The following is a 26,698-nucleotide window of genomic DNA, read 5'->3' on the forward strand; positions in this document are numbered from 1 at the left end:
CCTCAGAGCCTGGCAGGATTGGGCTGTGAATGGGCAGTGATTGTGTTTAATATGGGTTTGTTCATTTGGGAGCATATATTATTGTGAGTTGTGTATTAATGTAAAGAAGACTACAGCTGTATAGCACCATTATATAAGGCATTTTAACATTTGGGTCTCTTAAAACAATTAAACTTTGATATGGGTGGATAACTTAATGAGTTTCTAATTTTCTCAAGACCATCGCTAAAGGGGCAGAATTAAAGGTGAGTTGGAGACTTGTTTGAGAAATGCAACCTTAACTATGACTTTCTTTTGTTACTAATACTTGGCCATGTTAAACATTTGGTCATCTTTTCATGGTTGCAGCGGGGGTGAGCACACATCTTTTTAATTATGCTTCTTCATATGTCAAACATTTTATTTAGTTACATTTGTGCAGCTGGGCTCTCACTTATATGACAATGAATTTTAAATTGGCGTAGGGAAAGAAGTAAACTGTCACCACCCATTTAAAACAAAAATCACATGGGTGTTATTGCAGGTTTGTAGGCTGACTAAACTGTAGATGAATTCCGGTTTTCTGGTTTCACCTACTTCAGAAGACACAGCACTCAATCTCTCCATGCTATGCATTCCACATTCAGCAGCCTTCTGTGGGAAAGTCCAGTGTAAAATTTAGGTTTCAAATAACTTGTCCGATATTGATTGCTACAGATGTTTTGAAAATATCAAACTTGTAGGCATCACAATCTCTTCCTACAGGCTGAACAAAGATTGAAGTAGATTATTGTATTTGTCTTGTTACTGACATTTATTTGAAATGTATAACAGTAAATGTTTTAAACAGTAACTAGATTTTCTTGTTATGCTACTTATGTACTTCTGCAGTACAATTTTGCTAGTAAAAATAAGGTGATTCTAACAACCTTTTCCCCCTGAATTTAATAAATTGTTTTTAACTTTAGCTGAGATTTAGGGAATTCAAAATTATTTTGACTGAACAAGAGATGATTAACTTTTCACAATTTTTTACTTTCCCTTAGATTTACAGCAGATTCTTCCTTTGCCATCTGCACTACTGTCTGCTTCACACTCATTCAATACTAAATTATCTGTACAAGGAGAACCTTCCAACTACAACCTCCAGTATAGACTTTACAGCAGTAATGTCTCCATCCACTTACTTTACTTCTCTGTTCCTTGCATGTCAGTCTTCACAGTGGGGTGTTTCTACTCTCCATAACTGCAGTTTTATGAGATCTTTTGCTCTGAGCCTAGTTTTATGACTACCCTTCAGGAAAAACACTTCAGAATTCTCTGCCTCCAAAACTGTGCAACTGGCAGAGTCCAGGACTTCCTTTGCAGAGGAGTTTTCCATATGAATTAAAAATCTTGTAAAATAAATTTGTTTGTTTGGCTTTAAGGTTTTCTCAAAACCACTAAACCCAATGTTTTATTTTGGCTTTCTGAGGAGGGTTTGAAGGGCAGCAGCTTCCTACCCAACTCAGGTCACAAACGGAGAAGAGCGGAAGCAGAACGGCAACAAATATTCCCAATATTCACCACCACCACCGCCCCTACAGGCCTCTGGGGCCAAAGGTGAAACTTTGAACTGACATGTTGGTAAGGAAGGATGATGAAGTAGGCAGCAGGGCGACCAGACTAGGGGGTAGGAGTATGTGACCATGGGTAAGTTATTTTTTTTCCCCTAAATGTTTCATATTACCTGCACAGTTAAAATATTGCACTTTATTTCCAGTCTGAATTTTTCTAGCTTCAACTCATGCCTGTTGGGTCATCTTCTGCCTTTTGTCTGCCAAATTGAAAGCCCATGATCAAAGTTTTGTTCCCCATCTAGGCACTTATAAATTGGGATCAAAAAACCCCTTAACCTTTTGCTTTATTAAGCTAAATAGATTGATCTCTTTGAACTTGAGTCTTTCACTATAAGGCGTGTTTTCCAATCTTTTATTCAACCTTGTGGCTCCTCTCTGAACGATCTCCAATTTACCAACATCCCAGTGCCAAATGCAGAGGTAATATAACCTCCATATTTCCATTTGTGAGCCTCCTGTTTATACATCCAAAGATCCCATTAGCCTTTTTGGCCAGTGTTACACTGGGAGCTCATGTTTAGTTGATTATCTACCAAAACCTCCAATCTTTTTCAGCATTACTGCTTCCCAGGACAGAATTCCCCTTCCTATAAACATGGCCTGCATTCTTTGTTCTTAGATGTATATATTTGGCTGTATGAAATCACACACTGCCTACCTGTATCCACCTTACCAAGCGATCCAGCTCATTCTATATTCGTGATCTGGTCTCTTCGTTATTTAGCACTCCCCATCTTTGTGTTATCTGCAAATGGTATCAGTTATCACTTAGTTTTCATCCAGCACATTGATTAAAAATGTTATATGGTGTAAGGCCCAGGACCAATTCCTGTGTGAGCCCAGTAGAAACATACACTTGAAAATGATGATTCCCCATTTATAATGACATTTTGTGAGCTGAGACAAGGTGCGTCAGCTATCTTTTATTGGCCCAACTTCTGTTGCTTATATAGAATTCTTCAGGTCTGGAAAACTTACTCAGAGTTACAGCAAATTGCAGCAACTCAGCATTAAAATCTTGGTCCAGACCCTGAATTATCATCTCTTGGTGAACACATTGTTATGTTCAGCAGCTACCCGATGATGTGTTCTGAAAAACTAGTCAGGAGCTAACTATATACATACAAACTTAAAATACATACAAACTTAATTACAGGCCATGTACACAGAGAGCATTTGCTTTTAACCCTCCCTGGGCCAATGTCTTAATTTCCAATATAAAATGTTGCTACCTGGTAGTTAAGGGCAGATGAAGACAAGCATTCTATTCCTATAAGGCTATATGAGTATCCTGCAACAAATGAGCATCCAGCAAGACCCACACGTTGTAAACCTGAGTATCAAAGAAACTCTTCACACAAGGGAGCTAATTTTCTGTAGCTTATTTTTTGAAACCACAACATTGAAATAAATATTTATTCACTAAATTTGCAACAGTTGACTATAAAAGCATAAAACAAATTGAAATATAAATCCACCCATTACATTCAAGTGCATTTACTAAAAAGCAGGGACAAAAGCAGCTCACTTGCATGAAACTGACATGCATACTTCCCCCCCACACACCTTCACCCCAACACACATAAAACAGACACAAAAATTCTGCACTTACAACTTTCATAGCGTACAAGAGCTTTGTTCTCCTGGAAGCCCTCCATCACGACAGCCTGTCATTAAACGAAAGCTGATCTTTGGGACATAAAAAGGCACACACTTGAGCGTGGTGGAGGTTTTTTTGTTTTAAAAAGTTTGCACACACGCCACAAGGTATATTATTTTGGATAGGGCTTAATATATATTAACATTACTGAGAACCAAGATCTTCCCATCCTACATGCTAGACATCCCTCATTCTCAGCTCCAGGGAGCTGTCCAGTTTACTAGCAGCTAATACTGAATATGTTGCTACAGTATTTATGAGGAGGAAAAACAAGGCTCCAGCTCACAATTTTAAAGGACTGTTGTAACATTGAAAGATATTTGGTTTATCTGCTTCCTTAGATAGACTCCAAGTGGATACATTGTTTTTAATTTAGAACTAGAATTAATTAATACTTGTCATTGTGTAAGAGGCGACGACAAAGCAGTCTTGGTAACGCCTCACTTCTCTTAGAACGTAAATGGCCACTGCTCCTCCACTTTACTTGGATGTTTTACACACACACTATATTCCTTGCATAAGGAAATTATTTAAGGGCCCAAGATGAAGACAAACTAAAATCTAGCATATTTAACCCTAATCTCTATTGTAACCTATACAGAATGGACATAGATTTTAAAAAACTTAAAAATTATAATGTACTGTATATTGTACACCAAAAGAGAGCGCTTTTCTATTCCTCACTATTTTCAAAGAAAGCTGTGCAAACTCCTTTACGTCTACAATATTACACTTCGATTTTGCATCTGTGTTTTTTAGACAGTTCCCCCCATATGCCAGTTAAAGCCAGAGAAATTACAATTGTTAAAATATTTTGGGATGCAAAAGAGAAGTATTGTTTTCTCTGGAATTTGTGAGTTAAAATGTAATAAACCTTTTATTTTTCAGAGCATAAAGAAGATATGCTACTTTGCAAGACACTTTTACCTACTCCCTTAAGGTTCGCTAAACAACATGGAATGTTATAAAAATACATTGTGAATATCTTCTGTGCAACTGAATTCAATCACATAAATGTTACATAACTTGATTCCATTGAGGTCTAGTGCTGCTATTGAGGCACTGTGCCCCCCCTCAACTCCTACTTAAGTAGTTAAGGTCTACATCTTATGCTCCGCATGTTAAAAAGTTGGACCTATAGTGTGTGGAACTTAAAACAGCAGTAGCTTTCCAGAGTAAGTGGTTTTTTTATAAAGCTATTTCTTGTCATTGGATAATAACTAGAATACTGGGTTAGGTTTGCAGGATGTAATGGCTCTAAGGGAACACTTTCCTCTTTCCCAGTACACTGTTTCACGCTGTGTACTGGTTTTAAGATAGCACTGGAATACCTAAGACCTTGCATTTTTACAGAAACAGGAGAAAACAATGGTGTATAGAATAATTCTCCTGGAGAACTGACTGGCTCAAGAACTGGTTTAGGAAAAGCTTATACTTTGCTTCACTTCCTCAGTGATATTTTTTGAGGATGTGTTAACTTTTCTTGATAAGAGGTTAAGATACTGAAAGAATAAATATATAACAGTGATGGAGTTTAAGACCAGAAGAGGCGACTACATCATCGAGGCTGTCCTGCGTCACATAGGTCACCACCACCACCACTCAGCAACTGTCCACAATTGAAATAAGACACAAGTATTACAACCCGCAGGAGCCTAGATTTAAGTGCCACAGACACACAACCTGCAGCCTTTCCCTCCCCCAACACCATTTTTATAATATATTTTAATGATTCTCTTTATTCATTTAAAACAAAAAAGCTGTGTTATGCATTGGGCTAAATCCCATTGAAACTGGTGGGCATAACAGCTGCCCTTTCATGCAGGCTAAATGAGGGTGCAGTTAAATGCCTGTGTGTTTAACAATAGCTGAAACACTGGCGGCCACAGTCCAAAACGCTAACCGCCATGGGTAAGACTGGCTAAGCAGATGCTGTGCCATGTGGTCTGAGGGGTTGCTTGAGGACTGATATTGCAAATGCAGGGGCTAGGGCCTTGATTGGTGGAGCTGTGTGTGTCTGATGTGTTTTAAAGCAAAAGAAGAACATACCAAAAGCCAGAGCAGAAAAGCCAAGAACATGGTCAGAACAAGCACTGGGAGCATGGTGCTGAGCAAAGCTAAGCTCATGTCTACACTATGAGGACTATTGTGACATAACTATTGTGCTGTAGCTATGCTGACATAACTTTGTAGCATAGATGCAGCCTACAGTGACAAAAGGTTTTTGTTTCCCCTTTCGCTGTAGGAACACCACTTCCTTGAGCAACAATAGCTAGGTTGATGGAAGCATTGTTTTGTCAGTGTAGATGTGTCTACACTAGGTGGTTAGATTGGAATAGAGGGAAGTGGATTTTTTTCCCACACACCCTGCTGAGCAACGTAGCTGTGTCGACCTAAATGTTAAGTGTAGCCCAGGCTTGAGAGAGAGAGAGAGTTGTGGGCAAAGTGCTGACTGGAAATGGGGCTTGAAATTGTAAGCAGAGACATGTCTTTTGTTGTTTGAGTCCTGTTGCATTCAGGGAAACAGGACTTTGTCTTTTCTTTGTAAATAAAAGAGTGCATCAAATAAACTACCTGACTTCATCACCAATTTCACCTCTGAATTGGAATAACCTGCAAGATCCCCCCATCCCTCCCAAGTTTTTGTCTAACCATTCAGGTCAAAAGGAGTAATGCATGCACAGAGCCAAACCCTACTCATCCAATTAGTGCTATTAAAATCAGTGATACTATATAAAATATCAGAGAGATTTTTTTTCCCCCAATGACATTAGGTAATGAAAAGAGAGAGTAACCCAGGGAGTTACTTTTAATTATTTTTAGTTCTCTGCTTCTTCACATACTCTGAATACTAGTCAAGTCAGCATATTCCGGTACAGAAATGAGATGTCAATAATCTCAGGCTGACATCTAATAGCACAGTAGCAGCTGCTAGAGTGGTATGACTTTGCAACAAAGTTCAGTAGCAGATGCCTGCATGTGTCAGCACAATGGTTGCTAATAGGAATCAATGTAGTTTGGGGCGGGGGGGGAGGGCTTGAGGGGGAATATGCCATTACATTCTAGACAAAGAAAAACAATTTGCATAACTAATTGAAACATAAAATCACACCAAAAACTTGGAGCCAAAAAAAAGGTATAAGGATTTGAGTCTATGCTAACAATCCAAGATACTTTAAAAAAAAAAAATTTTTTTTAGACAAATACCACTTTAGTGGCAAATCTTTATTTAAAGGGCTGAAACCCACACCAGAGATTTTTTTTTTTTAAATTGCTTTTATTTAGACACGGGAACTTCAGTTTTCAAGCCACATCTGGCATTCATTAAATAATCTGCAGTGGACCTCCCTACCCCCACAGGACTGCCATTAATTAGTGAGTGAATTCCTTTTCCATGCATGCACTCATAAATGCAGTGACTAGATGTTTCTGTTGCAATCATCACTAGTGAAATAATTAATACTGTTGCATTTAAATGGTCACCCTCAGGTTTCTTAGTTTTTAGAATGGAACAAGTTGCCTCTCAGAGCCACTGTTTCAAGGAGTGTACAGATGCAGGATGACAGAGCAGCATCCATTATATTTGGGTCAATTTTGAATGTTTTTCTTTGCAACCACAATGGCTGGAGGGTTTAGTTTGTTTTGGGGTTTTGTAATAACTGTAAAAATGAAATTCTGGAGCATAATTATGCGCAAAGGGTAAGGTTCTTTGGCAAATTCTAGGGTATGAAATGTGGAATACATGGGACCCTGCCCCTATCATTGTTTCTCAACTACGCAACAAGGGCCCTTAAGGCCTTGTCTAGTGCAGCAAAAGGCCAGGAAGGGTGGGGTGGGGGAAGAGATTGGCCAATCCAAGGCAAAGGTTTTTGAAACCATCTATGTTAGGTGTAAATGTGTTTAAAACCACTTAATTAAAATGTTAGGTAATGTTTAAAAATAACCCAATCCTTTTTCCTAGTCTAAGTCTCCTATGTCCCTTATATTTGACATGAAGCCCATAGTGTCTCAAATTTTAAAAGGGAGGAGAGACTCCTGCTGGAAGAATCTTAGTGAACTTAATATCTAGCCATTTATCTTCTCAAGATTCTTTTGCAAAATAAGCTTCTGCAGAATTGCTCTGAGGAGACTGGAGTGAAAGCTGACATCAAAGATGTATGTGCACTTAGGCTTATCTTGTTTTCTTTACAGTCTATGAAAGGATTAATACTGCTCTTGTTTCATTTTCTTTTGGTGCTATATAGGAATAGCAGGTATGTGACTCTTTGAGTGCCTTTCAGTGTACAATATTTACAATAAAAATCCCAATTAAGAAACTTACATGTTAATGTACGTTACATTACAAAACTCAGAAATATACTTACATAAACCAAAGTAATAGATATTATTCATATTATCCAACTTAGATTAGGGCTGAATCAAAACATCTAAAAATAACTGTAAAAAGTAAGATGTTTCAAAAACTTATTTGAGACCACTTAATTCCTGAGACTTTTTTTTCCCCATCTCAAATTCTTTCCCCTTGACAAAGAACACAGAAAGGGAACTTACATTTAAGTGAACCACACATAAACACAAACAATTAATTTCACCTGTATTGGATGAAAATGTACATCTAGTTCCTCTCTAATTAAAATACATTTTCTTCCAAGTGACAATTTTCTGGTGATGCACAGCGGGATTTCTACATGTGATTACAAATGCCACTTAGTTTACTTAAAATGTTTAAACATAGAGCTTGATTTTTCACTGATAAATCCAGTTTTATGTGAAAAGGGTTCCTAACAAAGCCTCCAAACAATGATTTAATTAGCTGATTGGCCCCCCCAGTTGGTCAAGCAGATGGCCCAGCCCTAAGCTAGTTCTATTTCTAAAATAAATAGAGTGTTGAAATTCTTTCACTCTTCCCTAAATGCTTTGCCACTCATCCTATGTCACTCACACACATGTTTCTGGGTTAGTTACAATCTCCCCATTTTTTTCAGGTTCATCTTTCAGAAATTGTTCCACTTCAATAGAGTCCACTTTGGCATCTTCAGGTGTTTTGTCTTCGGATTTGTTTAACTCTTCTCTTTCTGCTGCCTCCTCTTTTGTTTGTGGCTCTTCTGGTTTTTTCTTAATACAGAAGAAATTTCCTAAACCCAGCACAAGGGCAGAGGTAACAACTTCAACTCCAGCAATAATAAAAACAAACATGTACCTGCCTGTTGCATCCAAGAGTTTGCCTGAAAGACAAAATTCACAGGTAATTAACAAAAAATGCTTCTCCTGTCAAATGGGCATGGTAAACAAACTTTTAAAATAGCCAATTTCTTTCAAGTCTATTACTATTCCGTAACAATCGGTAACAAAAGACCAGACTGAAGTGCTATGTAAGTCAATGTTGGGTTCTTTTTAAACAACATATAAAGAGTCTAATTTTGCAATCTGGCCTTCACTGAACTTCTCTGTTTGCACATGAAATTTTCCAGGCCCATTGTTTACATTTAGAAATTTATGTACTTGATTGCACTTGCAAATCATGATCTTATACAGCTGTGTACCAGAAGTTATTCCCACAATTGTGTGTCTCCAATATGTGGGCACAAAAAGGGAAAAGACTGGCTTTTAAAATACATGGTTCAAAATTTGTAGATGCTTCTGTTTTTATGGTAAATGCATTTTTAAGGCATTTAACATGATGTTTGTTGACATCAAATATATAAACACACTTATTGGGAGAGTATTTTTAACACATTTTGTTCAGCTTGTAGAATAGGGTTTAGGAATGCTCTTTGTTATATCAACTTTAAAATATACTGAATTTTTTAAATGTCCTGAAACTTCCAAAAAAAATCAATCCATAACCCAACAATCATTATAAGGTGGGCTAGAGCTGACCCTGATTGCTTAAACAGAACACAAGGCAGCTATTCATACATTTCAAAGCAAAATATTTGCATGGGCAGCTAAAGCCTGTACTTCTTTCTTCTGCCTTTCACTCCTGACAGCATTTTCCTTGCCTACCTCGGTGCTGCATTTTGTATGCTTTCAATTACTAAGCAGAATCTGGAGCACAGAACTGTCTCACAATTCAGCTTCTTAATTAAAATTCAAATTTAGGTGGACTCAGGTAGGTGGATTATTAAAGTGGCCATTGGGCCCTCAGTTGCTGGGAAAGGTTTTCTGGTCTTATGGGAAACTAAATTAAAGAAGAAGAGATAAAAATTCCAAAAAACAAAAACAACAACAACAAAAACCCCTACAAATAAAACCTAATCTTTATTTTCCATTGTGATACAGGCTGCTTACTATAGAGTGAAGTTATATTGCATGAAGTCACTACCATATTTTTTCCCAAAATTATTTTTGATACATGCCATTATCCTCTGGTTTGCAGGACTCTGCAGTGCGCTCTGCATGGGCTTGCAGAGAGGAGTGGGGCATGAATGAGATTAGCCAGAAAAGAATAATGCAACCTAGGGCTGGAGTACTTTTACCAGCAAGGGCTCCTCCATGGTGTGGCTCTTTGAATCTTGCAAATTCTTGGCCTCAACAACATTCTGTGATAATGAGTGCCACTGTCTAATTAAGTGTTGTGTGAGAAAATAATTTCCTTTGATCAGTTTTGAATTTCCCACTTCTCACTTCCTTTTAATTTCCCCTTTTTCTTGTACAATGAGCTAGGGAGACCAGACGCTCTCAATCTACCTTCTCTATATTATTTTATATAACTTTGACCACTGTCCCCTCTTATTGGCTCCTTTTTAAAATAACAATCCCAATCTTTTCAATCCCTCTTCATGAGAGAGTTTTTTTCATGACACTACAGTGAGAACCTCAGAGTTACGAATACCTTGGGAATGGACGTTTGTAACTCTGAAATGTTCATAATTCTGAACAAAATGTTATGGTTGTTCTTTCAAAAGTTTACAACTGAACATTGACTTAATACAGCTTTGAAACTTTACTATGCAAAAGAAAAATGATGCTTTTCCTTTTTTTCTTTTTTTTCTTTTTTTTTTTTTTTTTTTGCAGTTTACGTTTAATGTAGTACTGTACTGTATTTGCTTTGTTGTTGTCTTTGTTGCTGACTGATTGTGTACTTACGGTTCCAAATGAAGTGTTCGTAACTCTGGTGTTTGTAATTCTAAGGTTCTACTGTAATTACTGACCTCATGAAGTTTTCCTCCTCCTTCAGATTCCCCCATGGAGAAGTAGAATATGCTCCATTGGGTTTTTAAATAGGGAGAGAGGTTCCAGAGATGGGCCTGAACCAAACCCCCAACTCCAAACTTTAAAAAAAGTTGTGAACTTTCTGTCTTAGGCCCATCTCTGATTCTAACAGCAAGAAGCCATGTGAGTGTGTGCATCATTAGATTACTGGTTTGTACTTCTTGGGTGATTGTGACTTAGCTTTCTATCTCTTGCCTTACAACACAGGTAAGTAGGCACCACTGGCTGAACAATGCAAATGGAGTTAAACTCTGAATTGAATGGAATATTTACCTGCTGATGGTGGGCCAATGAGAACAGCTAGAGCTTCAGCCAGAAGCACCAACCCAATGGCACTGGAAAACTTCTGAGTACCAACAATAGCCATGAGAACTTCAAACTGAAGAGCGCCTACCATTCCATAGGAAATGCCAAAGAAAATGCAGAAGACAACCAAGCCACCATAATTGTTAGACATGGAACCTATGAGATCTGTAAAACCATTAAAAATCATAGCAAAACTAAAGAGGTAGACACAGCGTGGTCTGACCCACTTCAGACCAGCTACCACTCCACAAGTAGGCCGGGCAAAGATATCAACAAATCCAAGAATGGTCAGAAGAAAAGCTGATTTGGTATCTGGATATCCCAAATCCTTGGCATAGCTCACGACAAAGACTGGGGGCACAAAGAGGCCCAGCACCATGATGGAGGCAGCCACAGTGTAGATTAAAAAACCACCATCTTTAAAGACACTGAAATCCAAGAGCTTTTTCTTTGTTTTCTTCTCAGTAACTTCTTTAGCAGCTTCACATTTCTTGGGAGGCTCCAAAGGTCTCATTAATGCCCCACAAACACAGCAGTTGAGCAGCATCCCTCCCAGTATAAGGAATCCCCCTCGCCATCCATATTCATGTTGCAGTATTTGCCCCAGAGGAGAGAGGGCACAGAGAAACACAGGACTTCCAGCAGCAGCAAGCCCATTAGCTAAAGGTCGGCGTTTGTCAAAGTAGCGATTTAACATAATAAGCGATGGCTGGAAGTTGAGTGCCAGACCCAAACCTGAAACAGAGAGCACACAAAAGTCAAGCCTCAGCTGCAGTGTCTATATCAGTGGTCCCCAAACAGTGGGGTCTACCCCCCTTAGGGGGCTCTGAGGAACGTTTGGGGGGGGGTGAGATGTGGAGAGTGCGCCACCCAGCCCCTCCCCCAGCCTAGCTCCAGCTACACCTCCACTCCACCCTCTGCTTCACTACCAGCTCAGCTCCAACCCTAGCCAGCTCTCCTCTGCTCCATGCCCAAGCTAGTTCTGCCCTCATTCTCCCTTCACCCCCTGGCCAGCTTCACCTCTAGTCCCAGCTCCTCCCCCATCCCCGGTTCTTCCCCCAGCTCCACCTTCAGCCCAAGCTCCTCTACTGAGCCAACTGTGCAGTAATGGAAGTAAGGCATGGACAGATTCCATTACTGGTGAGGGGGGGTACACAACAGCAAAATTTGGGCACCACTGACCTATATGACAATCTCCACAGTTAAAACATTCTTTGATTCACAAATGAGGACAGAAAAAGGTCAGGCTTTTCCTATTTCTACTAGAGGAAAGATTCCAAAATAATCAAAAACATTAAAAAATGTTCCATCATAATATTATTCCTGTACACAATGGCTAACATAACAGAAGGGGTAACATTTGTTAGAACAAATCTGACTAGTTCCTTCCAGGTTGAACTGAACTCTTCAGAGAAACCCGTTTTTGAGGATCTAATGCAGTAGATGTTTGCCACTGTCACCAGTTCTGACATCTGAATCTGATAATACGTGAGTTAGCTCCTTCTCAGTCACCCACACCTACTTACCAGTAATGACACCTGCAGTGAGATAGATCTGAATGATGCTGGTACAAAAGGACGCTGTCACCATCCCCAGCGAAGCAAAGAGACCGCCAACCAGCATGACTGGACGACAGCCAAACCTATTGACACACACGCTGCACAGGGGACCTGAGCAAGAGGAACAGGAATATGCTTGATACAGTAACCAGGACAATCCAATTTCTCTATTGATTTAATCTATAAATTTGCATTTCTTCCCGCACTTTGTGCACATCTTCAAGCCACTCTGGTTGCACCATCTCCTCTCTGGTAACTCTGCATACTTAGCACTTTGCAGCTGCAGCGTGCTGTACAATTTTCTTTATCTACTGAGAGTGATGAAAGGAAAGTTACAGAGACTTTCTTTCTATATGTGATGGATGTACCCAAGGAACTGTCAATTCACATGTTGTCCTATAATTATTTTTTTCAAAATGCCTTTTTGCACCCAGATTAACAACTATAGGCATTTAAGAGTCACATTAGAAGGAAAGGCCTTATTTGTCTATTTGCTTCCCAGACTATACTGTTTTAAAAAAAAGATATTACTTACCTGTTCCATAAAGCATAGCCAATAGAATGGAGGAGATCCATGCTGTGTCACTGTAGCCAATACCAAACTCCCGGATAAGCTCTTTAAAGAAGACACTAACGGCCTTTGGAAAGGCATAGGAAAATCCAGTGATGACAAAACCGCCAAAGAGAACAGCCCAGCCCCAGCCCCCATCAGGGGCTTTGACACCAGGTGGAGCATCATCAGTCACCACAACTCCCATAGTAAAACTCAGTAGGTTATCTAAGAAACAATAAAAATACAGTTATTAGAATCCAAAGATATCAGAATGATAATCTACTCAAAATTATTCCACAGGAAGGAGTTGTAGTACATGCAGACATACGAAATATGAGAACATTCTAAATATAATGGCTGAAGACTTGGAAACAGTTTTTTTAAAAAAATAAATAGAAAATCTGTATTCATTATACAGAAATGTAATTAATTGGTAGAATATGGATGATACATTACAGATCACCTGAAGTCAGAATAGAGGATTTCAACCAAACCATCATTTTATAGAGAATGACAGAGAGAAATTGCAGCATTTCTTGGTTTCTCTTTGCATATCATAAATATGCAAAGCCCACTCACTGCACAGAAAACTCTGCTTTCCTTATGCCCCAAATTAAAAAACATAGTAAGAGGACCAAAAAAGTGCCACCATGGCTAAATAACAAAGTAAAAGAAGCAGTTAGAGGCAAAAAGGCATCCTGTAAAAAGTGGCAGTTAAATCCTACAGAGGAAAATAGAAAGGAGCATAAACTTTGGCAAGTGAATTGTTAATATATAATTAGGTAAGCCAAAAAAGAATTTGAAGAACAGCTACCCAAAGATTAAAAAAGTAAGAGCAAAAACATTTTAAAGTACATCAGAAGCAGGAAGCCTGCTAAACAACCATTGGGGCCACTGGACGATTAAGATGCTAAAAGGCTATTGCAGAGAAACTAATTGAATTATTTGTATCAGTCTTCATGGCTAAGAATGTGAGGGAGATTCCTAAACCTGAGCCATTCTTTTTAGATGACAAATCTGAGGAACTGTCCCAGACTGAAGTGTCGTCAGAGAAGGTTTTGGAATAGATTGATAAATTAAACAGTAATAAGTCACCAAGACCAGATGGTGTCCACCCAAGAATTCTGAAGGAACGCAAATGTGAAACTGCAGAACTACTAACTGTGGTATGTAACCTATCATTTAAATCAGCTTCTGTACCAGATGACTAAAGGATAGCTGATGTGACGCCAATTTTTTTAAAAGGCTCCAGAGGCAATCCTGGCAATTACAGGTCGGTAAGCCTAACTTTAATACCAGGCAAATTGACTGAAACTATAGTAAAGAACAGCAGCAGTCAAAAAAGTTAACACTGTTTGGAATCATTAGGAAAGTGACAGATAATAAGACAGAAAATATATTGCCTCTTTACAAATCCATGGCAAGCCCACATGTTGAATACTGTGTGTGGATATATTGGAATTGGAAAAGGTACAGAAAAGGGCAACTAAAATGATTAGGGGTATCGAAAAGGCAAGATTAATAAGACTGGGACTTTTCAGTTTGCAAATGAGATGACTAAGGAGGAATATGATAAAGGTCTATAAACTAATGACTGTTGTGGAGAAAGTAAACATAGAAGTGTTATTTATTTCTTTTCATAATACAAAAAGAAAGGGTCACCAAATGAAATTAATGAGCAGCAGGTTTAAAATGAAGTATTTCTTCGCACAACACACAGTCAACCTGTGGAACTCTTTGCCAGAGGATGTTGTGAAGGCTAAGACTATAATGAGATTTAAAAAAAAACTAGATAAATTCATGGAGGATACATCCATCAATGGCTATTAGCCAGCCTAGGCAGGGATTGCTGTTTACCAGAGTCTGGGAATGGCCAATGGGATAGATCACTTAATCATAGAATCATAGAAGATTAGGATTGTAAGGGACCCCAGGAGGTCATCTAGTCCAACCCCCTGCTCAAAGCAGGACCAACCCCAACTAAATCATCCCAGCCAGGGCTTTGTCAAGCTGCACCTTAAAAACTTCTAAGGATGGAGATTCCACCATCTCCCTAGGTAACCTATTCCAGTGCTTCACCACCCTTCTACTGAAAATGTTTTTTCCTAATATCCAACCTAGACCTCCCCCACTGCAACTTGAGACCATTGCTCCTAGTTTTGTCATCTATTACCACCGAGAACAGCCTAATTCCATCTTCCCTGGAAACCCCTTTCAAGTAGTTAAAGGCTGCTATCAAATCCCCCTTCATTCTTCTCTTCTGCAGCCTAAACAAGCCTAGTTCCCTTAGCCTCTCCTCATAAGTCATGTGCTCCAGCTCCCTCCTCTGGACTCTCTCCAATTTGTCCACATCCTTTCTGTAGTGGGGGAGCCCCAAAACTGGACACAATATTCCAAATATGGCCTCATTGGTGCTGAATAGAGGCGAATAATCACTTCCCTCGATTTGCTGGCTATGCTTTTACTAATGCAGCCCAATATGTCATTAGCCTTTTTGGCAATAAGGACACAGGGTTGACTTATATCCAGCTTCTTGTCCACTGTAACCCCCAAGTTCTTTTCTGCAGAACTGCTGCCTAGCCAGTCAGTCCCCAGTCTGTACCAGTGCATAGGATTCTTCTGTCCTAAGTGCAGGACTCTGCACTTGTCCTTGTTGAATCTTATCAGATTTTTTTTTGGCCCAATCTTACACTTTCTCTAGGTCACTCTGTGTCCTATCCCTACCCTCCAGTGTATCTACCACTCCCCCCCCAGTTTAGCATCATCTGCAAATTTGCTGAAAATGCAATCCACCCCATCCGCCAGATCATTAATTATGTTGAACAAAACCGGCCTCTGCACTGACCCCTGAGGCACTCCGCTTATTACCGGCTGCCAACTAGACATCAAGCCATTGATCACTACCCGTTGAGCCCGGTGATCTAGCCAGCTTCCTATCCATCTTATAGTCCATTCATCCAATCCATACTTCTTTAACTTGCTGATAAGAGTACTGTGGGAGACCATATCAAAATCTTTGCTAAAGTCAAGGTATATCACATCCACCGCTTTCCCCACAGCCACAAAGCCAGTCATCTCATCATAGAAGGCAATTAGATTGGTCAGGCATGACTTGCCCTTGGTGAATCCATGCTGACTGTTCCTGATCACCTTCCTCTCTTCCAAGTGCCTCAAAATGGATTCCTTGAGGACTTGCTCCATGATTTTTTCGGGGACTGAGGTGAGGCTGACTGGTCTGCAATTCCCCGGATCCTCCTTTGAAGATGTGCACTATATTTGCCTTTTTCCAGTCATCCAGGACCTCCCCCAATTGCCACAAGTTTTCAAAGATATTGGCTAATTGCTCTGCAATCACATCAGCCAACGCCCTCCGTACCCTCAGATGCATTGCATCCGGCCCCATGGACTTGTGTATGTCCAGCCTTTCTAAATAGTCCTGAACCTGTTCTTTCATCACAGGGCTGCTCACCTCTTCCTCTTTCTGTGCTGCCTCAGTGCAGTAGTCTGGGAGCTGACCTGTCTGTGAAGACAGAGGCAAAAAAAGCATTAAGTACTTCAGCTTTTTCCACATCATCTGTCAGTAGTTTGCCTCCCCCATTCTTTAAGGGGCCCACACTTTCCCTGACCTTTTGCTTGTTGCTAACATACCTGTAGAAACCCTTCTTGTTACCCTTCACATCCCTTGCTAGCTGTAACTCCAATTGTGCTTTGGCCTTCCTGATGTCACTCCTGCATGCTCAAGCGGTATTTTTATACTCCTCCCTGGTCATCTGTCCAAGCTTCCACTTCTTGTAAGCTTCCTTTCTGTGTTTAAGCTCACTGAAGACTTCTTTGTTAAGCCAAGCTGGTCACCTGCCATATTTGCTTGATGATTACCTGTTCTATTCATTCCCTCTGAAGCACCTGGCATTGGCCACTGTCGGACAACAGGATACTGGGCTAGATGGACAAGTGGTCTGACACAGTTTGGCTGTTCTTATGTTCTCAGGACTTTTAGCCAATGACATTGCAAGATCTTGATGCTAGTGAGGAAGGGTGGTTCAGTGGTTAGGCCACTAGCCAAGCATTTGGGAGACCAGGGTTAAAGCTTCTGCTTTGTCACAGACTTCCTGTGTAATCTTAGCCAAGTAACTCTGTGCCTCACCTCCCCATCTGTAAAATGGGCATACTAGTACCTCACATGAGTGTTGTGAGGATAAATACATTAAAGCTTTTCAGGCACTTAGATACAATGGTAATGTGAAGCGCGATAGCGAGAGAGAGACCTATAGTGGTGACACACATGCAGGCAATTTTCAAAGAAGAAAAAAACAGTTAAAAAACATAGCAACCATGGTTCTTCAATATGATTGTCTGCATGAATATTGCACTATTTTGGAGTCTGGTCACAAATTTTGAATTATTGGGAGCAATGGTTCCTGCTTCAGTGGTGACCAATGTAGAAAATAAACCACAGTCAACTTAAATAACCATTTTAAAAGAAACAATATAAAGGAAGTAGAAGCAAGAACTATAGGGCAAGAGAGAAAGAGGGAACCTCTTCCCTGTACTCTCGCCATTCCCCCCTCTTCCAGGCTATGTGTAGAACCCTGCACATCTGTGAATATCCACGTTATATCCACGGACTATTTTTGCGGCTTGCGGATTGGATGCGGCTACAAATTTTGTATCTGCAGGGCTCTAGTTATGAGTCTGAGACTGAGTGACAGGATGAATAGTGATGGTGGCAACAGTGAAGAGAAGCAGGGAGAGTTTGAAAGGAAAGATGGCCCGTGTGTAAGGTACTGGGCTGAGACTCAGGAGATCTGGATTCAATTCTTGATTCTCCCACACACTGTGTAACCTCGGGCATGTCACTTGACTTTTCTATGGCTCAATTCACTATCTGTAAAGTAGGGATAATAATACTGTAACCAACCAAGCCTTGAGTGACCAGGCCTGGTGGTTGAAATGAGCATTTGGTCTGCTGGTTACAGCTGGGTCCAAGGTGGCCAGAGTTCAGGAATGAGCCAAAGGTCAGTGCTCCCTGGGAGACCCAGGTAAGAAACCTGTAAAGGGAGCTGATGAATGGATATCTGGAGAAAGCTCTTAAGAGAACCTATCTGAAAGAAGCTTGAGGAGAGGATTGGGGAGAAGGCCTAGGAAGATGGCAATCAAACAGCCTGGAGATAAGGGAAGCAGGAATTTTTTTTGGGTGGAGTGGCCTGCTGCTTCACAAAGCCTAAGATAGAGGGAAGGCCCCAGTATTGCCAACTGTCAAAATGTAATTGAGAGTCATGTGATAGCTAGTTTTTCTTAAAGCCACAATTCTGGGAGTCGAATGTCAGCATCTCTACTTTTAATTTCAAAAAGTAAATTTCTGGATTTCATAATTGCAGAAAGAAGCTTGAAAACATAAAGCCTCAAAATCCAGAAGGCAAATGAAAAGATGCAGGATTTTTATTTATTAATCTCATGATTTTGGGGCCTAATTAATGATTTTTTAAATGCTAGGGATGGCAAGATTGGGGCCAGACTCTCCTATAACTCCACATAAAAGAAATGTGGAAATGCCTCCAGCCAAGGTGGGGGAGTTTACAGGGGAAGCCTTAGCCCAGAGGGAAAGACTGTTGTGAAGTAGTGTTACACCCTAAGAAAGGGGAGAAGAAAGATAGCCCCCAAAGGGAAGTCTATGATCAAATTAATATACTGGGTGAAAAACTTAGTTTTTCATTGGTTTAGACTTTTTTCCCCACAGAAGAGGTGAACTCCTATTTGGACATATCACTCAGAAATCGCCAACCCACTAAATCACTTTACCAGGCAGAGGAAACCTGAGGTGGCAGAGGGATCTGCTTGCCAGAGAGGTAAGATGCTCATTACTAAGCAATACTGCTGGTGTCTTACAAAATATCAGTTAATGTAGTGATCTTGACACATTATGCATTTTGTACTTGGCACACTATGCCTTATTCCTAATAAATGCACTTCAAGACCAGAGTTGTAGGCATAGCTATCTTTTTGGAGCAGACTTGCTGTCTAGATAACTGTGTGCTGAATTCATGATTATTCTTAGTCTGAAATGAGTGTCCTTTCGATGACATTTAGACCAACACTCTGCTACTTGGAAGAAATAATTTCACATTCAAACTCCAGAAATAAACCTGGCAGTGATTATCGCTGATCTATTTCACACATTTCACAAGGCTGTTCTTTAAGCTAGCACCACACTATATCCTTCTTCCTCTCTTTTTATTTGAGATTCAGTTGCAACAATCTGAACTCCATGTATCTTGAACCTAAACCCAGTATAAAACCAACAGGCTGTGAAGCATAAAACCCCATTTTACATGGCCAATATTTTTAAAGTTAGGTGCTTCCTCAATACCTTTTCAATCTTCAGTCACTTCTATTTAGGAGCCTAAGACCCTGATCCTGCAAACTCACTGTGTAGTTCCATTAAGTTTGCCTTATACACTTAAGTTTGATATTTTAGAATGGAATTTCCATCTGGATATAAACTGAAAAAATAAATAATCTTTTGTAGAAGAAAGAAAACAAAATGCCTTGTAGTGAGAGATTTAAAGGACTCAATTTGTTTAGTTTATCAAAAAAGATTGAGAAATTGCTTAAGAACAGTGTATAAGTACCTGCATGGGAATAAAGGGCTCTCTAATCTAGAAGAGTAAGGCAGAACAAGGCATTAAATATAACCACACATTGAGAAATCAGCACATCTCAGATATCCCAAAAGAAGTTCCTGAGGCACTAGGATACCAAAGATGTATGCCACTTGAGCTATTCAACTAGTGGCTTCCTAACGCTAGGATGCATATTGTCTTTTCACTCCTGTTAACTTTACTGAGAATTAATTTTGCACAGCAAGTGAAAATTAATTAATGTATTTAACTTGTTTGTTTATACGTTTTACTAAATAAAATCCCACACTATTTCTGCTGCAGTAAATATATTGCCATTCATTTATTTTGTTGCAAAAATAGGTGATTTGGAATTTGTTCCATTCAGGATATAGGTTTCTACCAAAATGCTCTTCTTGAGCAAATAGGCAAAGGTGAACTGTATTTACAGTACATCTGCTAGATAATTTAGGTTCCTGATTCCAGTGTCTTCAGGACTTTGGTATGTAAGTGGAGTGAAGTTACTGAAGGAAAAAGTGTTTGTTGTTTCCACCATGACATTACTTATGTTAATTCATGTTTATGAATGGCAGAAAGTTATAGAAGCGACTTTTTCTATCTTCTCTCCTTCCCCAATGTGCTGCAGGATCTGGGTACCCAATTTAGGAATAAACAACTTTTCCTACCACAGACACATCACTATTAATTCCTGTATATGGTTTCATGTGTGTTTGTACTATTTCTTTGGTGAATTTACAACAAAGTTCTTTTAAGGGTAATTCTCTGTAAACTGACATAATTTAGTCACTAAAATATCCACCTGCAAAGCCTCAAAGGGGTAGATGGATCTTTAACTAATCATTGTTAAATGGTAGCGCACTTTAACTCTTTATAGAAAAAATAAAGATTTCTGTCAAAGCAATATTCTGTTTCCATCTACAGTTAGTCAAGCTGCTCCAAAGTTACACAATGGACGCATGTATAATAGAGCAGATTATCTGTAAAATTAGAATTCCCACTCTGTCTAGCAGGACAAGGAACCTTTTTCAGAAGCTTCTGTGTTAAGAAAATGTTTTGCTTTCAAGCCAGGAAAACAGTATAAAACAGGCACTTTTTAGCTAGGAAGAAGCTAGTGACTTCCCTTAACATACAGTCCACCAGCCAATTAAAGTCTCTGCCAACAGATCAGTACCTTGCTTTTGCGCAGTACAGCTCCAAATTCATTCCCAAAACAAGCTGCCAGCCAAATTTGTGCCCAAACCACTCTGTCAGGCTCTGCCAGTGCATGCAGGAATTAACACAAGGGCCAAATTCACACTGAGATCAGAATTATGCCATAGGAGGCTTTCCAGGGATAAGCCTATCAGAGTGAAGCATTCAATACCCATTAGGAAAACAAGAGATACAATATTGCTGCAACTGATGTGCATAACATTCCCACTTTTAGCTGAAAGAGTGCTGTTCTCTGCAGCAACATAAGTATCCATCCATGTGCACACATTTTATGCCAGCTTCTCACACCAGGAGCAGCATATACCTGTGTGCTCATTCTGATCCAGTTACATGGGCAGAAGCGCAGCTACCAGAACTGTTCATTGCATTCATACCGTAGGTAGCATACAGGCATTGTCACTTCTTTGTTTTTGCCTCACTGCATGAGGAATAAGAATGCTACACAGTGAGTCACAGTGTGTTTTGGTATTTCATTTTATAAAAACTTTGTAGGGGGTTTTTCCAGTCCTTTCTCTATCTAAAGAAACCTCATTGGTTATAGAAATGGAACATGACTCATGTTGCATGAAAATTCCTGGTGAAAGCAGTCTCTGGCCCAAAAAGTTTGAATTTGGCAGCAAGAAAACACTTCAAAGTCAGTTACTGGAACCAAAGAACAATGTTCTCCACATCAAAAGTCTCACAGATTGTGAAGGAGATGTACAACCATGACCTTGAAATCCTGGGCATCAGTGAGAACAGACTGACCGGTGTGAATAAGAAGTGTTTCAAACAAGAGAAGAAACATATCTATTCAAGTCATAATGCCACTATACACTCCGAGGGAGTAGTACTCATTAAGATAGGTTCTCAGTTGATAAGTGATTTTTTTCCCCTGAGAATCTATCAACCAATGCATCAGATGTGCCAGATCCCAAACCAGATTCCTAAAGATGTCAATCATACAGTGCTATGCTCTGACAGAGGAATATAGTGATGAGGCTAAAGATAAGGTCTCTATTTGCTTCTGAAATGTAATTGATGGTATTGAGGTAAAACTGAATATTGTTAATGGAAAAATTGTGAAAAATTTAAATTATTAAAAATGTTGGCCAGCATAACTGGTGTGAATCGGTTTTGGGATGGACACTTACCACAAAGGTGTTGTGAATGTAATCTTACATCCTATAGTTGTATTGTGTTGCATACAAATTGTTTGTGTGTTAATTATGCTTTTAATGTGTTGTTGGTACAAAAGAATGTATTTTAGATTATGAAGTATTCAGTAGGAAATGAGATTTGAAATGAACTTGTTCAGCAAATTATAAATTTGTTAAGCAAATTGTAAATAGGACCTGAAATGAAGCATTACCTATGGAATATCTCCTTTGAGGACTGGTGAGCCAATGATGGTTATGATCCCTGAAAGACAGGGGCAACCTAAGACAAGAAAAGACAAGAAAAGTGGAATATAGGTTGTGCTACCGGGACATGGCAAGATGAGTATGTGCATCCTAGGGCTGTCAATCAAGCTGTCTGTTGTGTGACCTCTGTAAATCTGCACATACAGAAGGCCAGAGGTATGCAGGATCATGCTTATGGTTATGATTCATGTGAAATGTAACTGTTTACCTAACAGATCTTGATTGGTTGATTAGTTTACCTAACAACAGTTCATATGGCTCTGTATTGATTGGTCAATTGCTTTTACACACAAACAGGTGCACACACACAGTATGTTGTTACCAATTTGTTGGCACTATCTGGTGGTCAGGTTACCTACCCATGATTTTGCTTGAAGCAGAGCTCCAGTGTCTGTAAACTTGCATCTTTAATAAATAATTTGTTAAATATGTCCCTAAGTTGCAAGGACTAGTTCCTGTATGGACCAGGAGGGTAGCAGGCAGAACCTGAATAGATAACTGCCACCCAGAGAGATGGATAGGGAAGAAGCCCCCAAGAGATGGAACACCAAATAATGACTTTCTCCTTGTGATGGGTGACTAATGCTAAAGTAGGATGTGGGAATCAAGGAATGGCAAGAGCAATGAGGAAGCATGGATTGGGAATCATTAATCAAAATTACGAGAGACAAATTGAATTTGCTTGGTGTCTGACCTTCTTGCAGGTACCTTGTTCCTTCATAAAGACATACATAAAAAAATTGGTGGATTTCACCAGATAGCAAAACAGAAAAACAGACTGATCACATCTGCATCAGCTCAAGATACTGGTCATCTGTCCAGGATGCAAAGGCATATCAAGCAGGAGACATCAGAAAGGACCACAAGCTTTCCATTGCCAAACTGAAATTAAAACTGAGAAAGATCATCTTTAAACAGAAAATGGCAAAGAAAATCAACAGTACAGAACTGAAAGCAAGAGTACTGCATGAAATTTCAACTTGAATTAAGGAATGGATTTGAGGCCCTGCCAAAGGCAAAGGAAAGGGAGACACTGATTGAACCTGATGTTTCATGTATGGATTTAATAAGTCATGATGTCAAATAATTAACTTGGTTGAAGTTTTATTTAAGTAAGACAATCAACCAGTGCTTAATACAGCACTATATTGAATACAGAGAGAGAAACATAAGTACCAAATCTGGAGAAATGAGGCAGCCTACTTGATTTCACTTCTGACGAACTCAGCTCTTAAATACTTTTCAAAACAAAGAAAAATGCTTTCTCAAGCTTCAACTTATTTTGAATCAATAAACCAATGATATTTTGTAATTAATTTAGTGCTACTAGAATCATGTGACCATAATTAGCGTTTAATGCTTAGACATTAATCCATACATTAACATTTTACTGATACATTGATTACAGAACACATTTGCCATACCATATTCCTTGTCTATTTTGTCAAATACAGAGCATTTATGAGCATCCCTTACCAATTATATCATTTTGTTCATTACAACATACATCTATAACAGCAGGCATGTCTTTATATACTATGGGTGTTTATATAAAATAGACAAAGAAAATTATTGACCATGGATTTCTTTTCATGGTATCTTGTTTACATAATTTATAAGTTAAAGACATCTGTTCAACCGTCCTCTATTTTATCAATTATAAAAAGTATCTATAACTAAGTCATCATGACAGAGCTCATCGGTTAGAGTAATTCCTGATAAGCTAAAAGCATCCTTTGATAAATTATGTGATTAATCTCAGAAACACCTTCCCCATATCAGTTACAAATGGTTCCCTTCTGGACATCTGGACATTTCAGAAGGGTCATAAGTAAAAAGGACACACAATCCATTATTTAATAGAATGCTAACTCACCACAGAAAACTTTCAGCTTACTGATAACACACTAGGGTCAGATAAAGCTCAGAATAAAAACAGAATGGATAATAAAGTACAAATCTAGTAGGATAAGGACATTAATTTATCCAAAACAAAACACTTTTTAACATTACAGTTTAGCCAGCACCTGTGACTAACAGAACAGGTTCTGAGTTCTTTAGCCATGAAATCATGAGCATTTAATATAAAAAGAATAATAAAAGACTGATATTTACTAACTCTGAAGAAAAATGGGCAGTGCTCAGAGATTATGATTCAAACTGAAACAGTCACAGTTAGATATAAAAATAGACAAAGCAAAAATTGGCTAAACCAAGAGATGTGGCAAAGAAAAGAAAGAAAGGCACCAAAAGGAAAAATCCTGAATGCTAAGACCAACTAAATATTGGAAAAAACAAAGCAGGAGTACAAGAAAGCAAACAAAGCAGTGAAAAACAACATAATGAAAAATAAATGGAGATATGTTGAAGACCTAGCAGCTAAAGATGAAACTGCTGCTCTGATAGGAAACCACAGCGTCATTTACCAATTGACTAAAACCCTGTGTGGAAATTTCAAAATAGGAAATGGGCCAATAAAAAGTAAAGATGAAAAAATGCTTACAACTTAGGTAGAACAGAATAACAGATGGGTGGAGCATTTCAAAGAAGTCCTCAAGAGGCAAGCCCTACCTCAGCATCAGAGTTCAATAAAACAAGCAAACCTGATAAACTTGACATTAACATTAGTCCAACATATATGTCAGGCTGGAGTCAATAACCTGAAAAACAACAAAGTGGGAAATGATAAAATCACAGCAGAAATGCTAAAAGCACTGGACACCAATACCCTAATGAAACTGGCAGAGCTATTCAGTGAACATTGAGAGAAAAGAGAGCTCTTGTGGCCAATGGAAACATGGGATAATTGTCAGAATACCCATAAACAGTAATCCTAATGACTGTAGCAACTGGAAAAGATTTATGTAGTGTAATACCATACAGAACGAAAAAGGCACTGAATGCAAAGCTTGGGGAAGAACAGGCTTGATTCAGGACCAAGAGATCTGTGTAGATCAGATTTTCACACTAAGGACATCAAAGAAGGATGTATAGAATAGCAGTCTCCCCTTATCAATTTAATTTATTTTCAAATGACATTTGATAACCTGCATAGGCATGCATTGTGGAATATTCTGCAGTCTGATGGCATTCCAGCTAGTCATCAACATCATCAACCTATGTACAGTGACACAAAGTCTGCTGTAAGAATGAACAACCAGACAACAGAGTGGTTCAACTGGACACTGGTGTGAAATTGGGTAGTGCTGTTGGTTGGGATTGCCTTGAACTGACTGATGAAGAAGTGTATTAGCAACACAAACACTGGCATAGCATAGGTAGATGGCAAATGTTTAGAAGACTAGACTTTTCTGATGATACTGCTCCATTCAATAACACCTCCAAAAAGCTACAAAGACAGACTTCTTGGCAAAAACAGCAAGCTAAAGCAGGTTTCAAAATCAGTTATGCCAAAACAAACATCCTTGAAACCTAGATGTTAAGCAGTAATGTCATACTGGAAGGCAAAAACTTCAAGAAAGCAGAACAATTCATTTACCTGGGCAGTACCATAATAACCAACAGATCTCAAGAAAGAAGTGACATCAGTGTTAGGAAAGGCATCCATAGCATTCACTATACTCAACAACATCAGGAAATCAAATATATACAGTATCAAAACAAAACTGAGACTTTTCAATTAAAGTATAATCTCAGTGCTAACGTATGGCTATGAGAGTTGGAGATCTATTAAAAAGTTAGAAAACTAGATGCCTTAGATTTAGAAAATAAGTGCCTATGAAAGATTCTGGGTACTGGATGGAGAGACTTACCAACAGAAATCCAAGAAATTACCAAATGACAGCTTGTTTTCATTAGCATTGGAAGGAAGCATTGGACATACTGTGGCATGTACTCTGAATGCCAAGACACAAACTTCCACCTGAAGCTGTCACATAGAAACCACTGGTGTGGGGAAACAAAAGCACCCAAGAAAAATCTTTAGAAGATGCCTTATCAGGAAGGACAGAACAATCGATCTCAACACCATAGAGCAGATGGAAGCAGCTAATGACAGAGCAGGATGCTCATGCTAATGAGAGAGAAGGATGGAAGGGACAGGTTTTTGTCCTGTGCACCACCATTGGCATGAGAAAGCTATACTAATAAATAAATAATAAAACTATTTCCAGGACCTGACCTATATTTTATTTCCCTGCTTGCCTGGCTGTTGTGAGGGAAATAGACAGCAAATTGACTGAGCTAAGGGACTACTCACAACCAGGCCTGTCACATGTTGCTACCCAGCCCTTCACTTACCCACTGAAACTTCCTAGTGAGGACCTCCTGTCCTCAAGCCATGCCTTCTTGCACATAAAATCAGATCCATGGAGTGTCAGAGAAGATTCAATCTGACTATGAGCAGTGCTGCAGTGGTGATCCTACAGACAATTCAGCCACCTGCAGGCAGTTACAGACCCATTCTGGACCACTACATGTACTTCTCTTCGCCAGCCCTTTACCAAAAGTGAACAGATTATGGCAGAACATTTGAGGCAAGGAGGAAGAGATAACCAGCTCTTCAAAGTGAAAAAACAGGTCACTTATGATGTG

The 26,698-nt window shown here is 39.2% G+C and overlaps 2 protein-coding genes across 5 annotated transcripts in view; one reads left to right on the forward strand and one right to left on the reverse strand.

Annotated features, from left to right (window-relative positions):
- The window catches only part of CSNK1D (casein kinase 1 delta), a 41,877-nt gene extending 40,340 nt beyond the window's left edge, over positions 1 to 1,537 (forward strand). The window contains exon 9 of the mRNA XM_067547103.1: positions 1,026 to 1,537. Coding sequence (XP_067403204.1) covers positions 1,026 to 1,268 — 243 coding nt within the window. The 3' untranslated portion in view covers positions 1,269 to 1,537. The remainder of the gene's footprint in view (positions 1 to 1,025) is intronic.
- Positions 1,538 to 2,965: 1,428 nt separating this feature from the next.
- SLC16A3 (solute carrier family 16 member 3) overlaps positions 2,966 to 26,698 on the reverse strand; it is a 31,988-nt gene continuing 8,255 nt past the window's right edge. For 2 of the 4 annotated variants that reach the window (XM_067547109.1, XM_067547106.1), the window contains exons 2-5: positions 12,874 to 13,116; positions 12,306 to 12,449; positions 10,747 to 11,514; positions 2,966 to 8,483 (exon numbers count right to left, since the gene is read on the reverse strand). In XM_067547109.1, the coding sequence (XP_067403210.1) occupies positions 8,197 to 8,483; positions 10,747 to 11,514; positions 12,306 to 12,449; positions 12,874 to 13,096 (1,422 nt within the window). In that variant the 5' untranslated portion in view covers positions 13,097 to 13,116 and the 3' untranslated portion in view covers positions 2,966 to 8,196. Of the gene's footprint in view, positions 8,484 to 10,746; positions 11,515 to 12,305; positions 12,450 to 12,873; positions 13,117 to 16,360; positions 16,368 to 22,092; positions 22,161 to 22,838; positions 23,281 to 26,698 lie in introns of those variants that run through there. The other 2 variants (XM_067547107.1, XM_067547108.1) reach the window with 2 other exon arrangements.

This window comes from Emydura macquarii, unplaced genomic scaffold (assembly GCF_026122565.2).
Source record: "Emydura macquarii macquarii isolate MOO-44397 ecotype Brisbane River unplaced genomic scaffold, CSIRO-AGI_Emac_v2 contig_1230, whole genome shotgun sequence".
NCBI lineage: Eukaryota > Metazoa > Chordata > Testudines > Chelidae > Emydura > Emydura macquarii.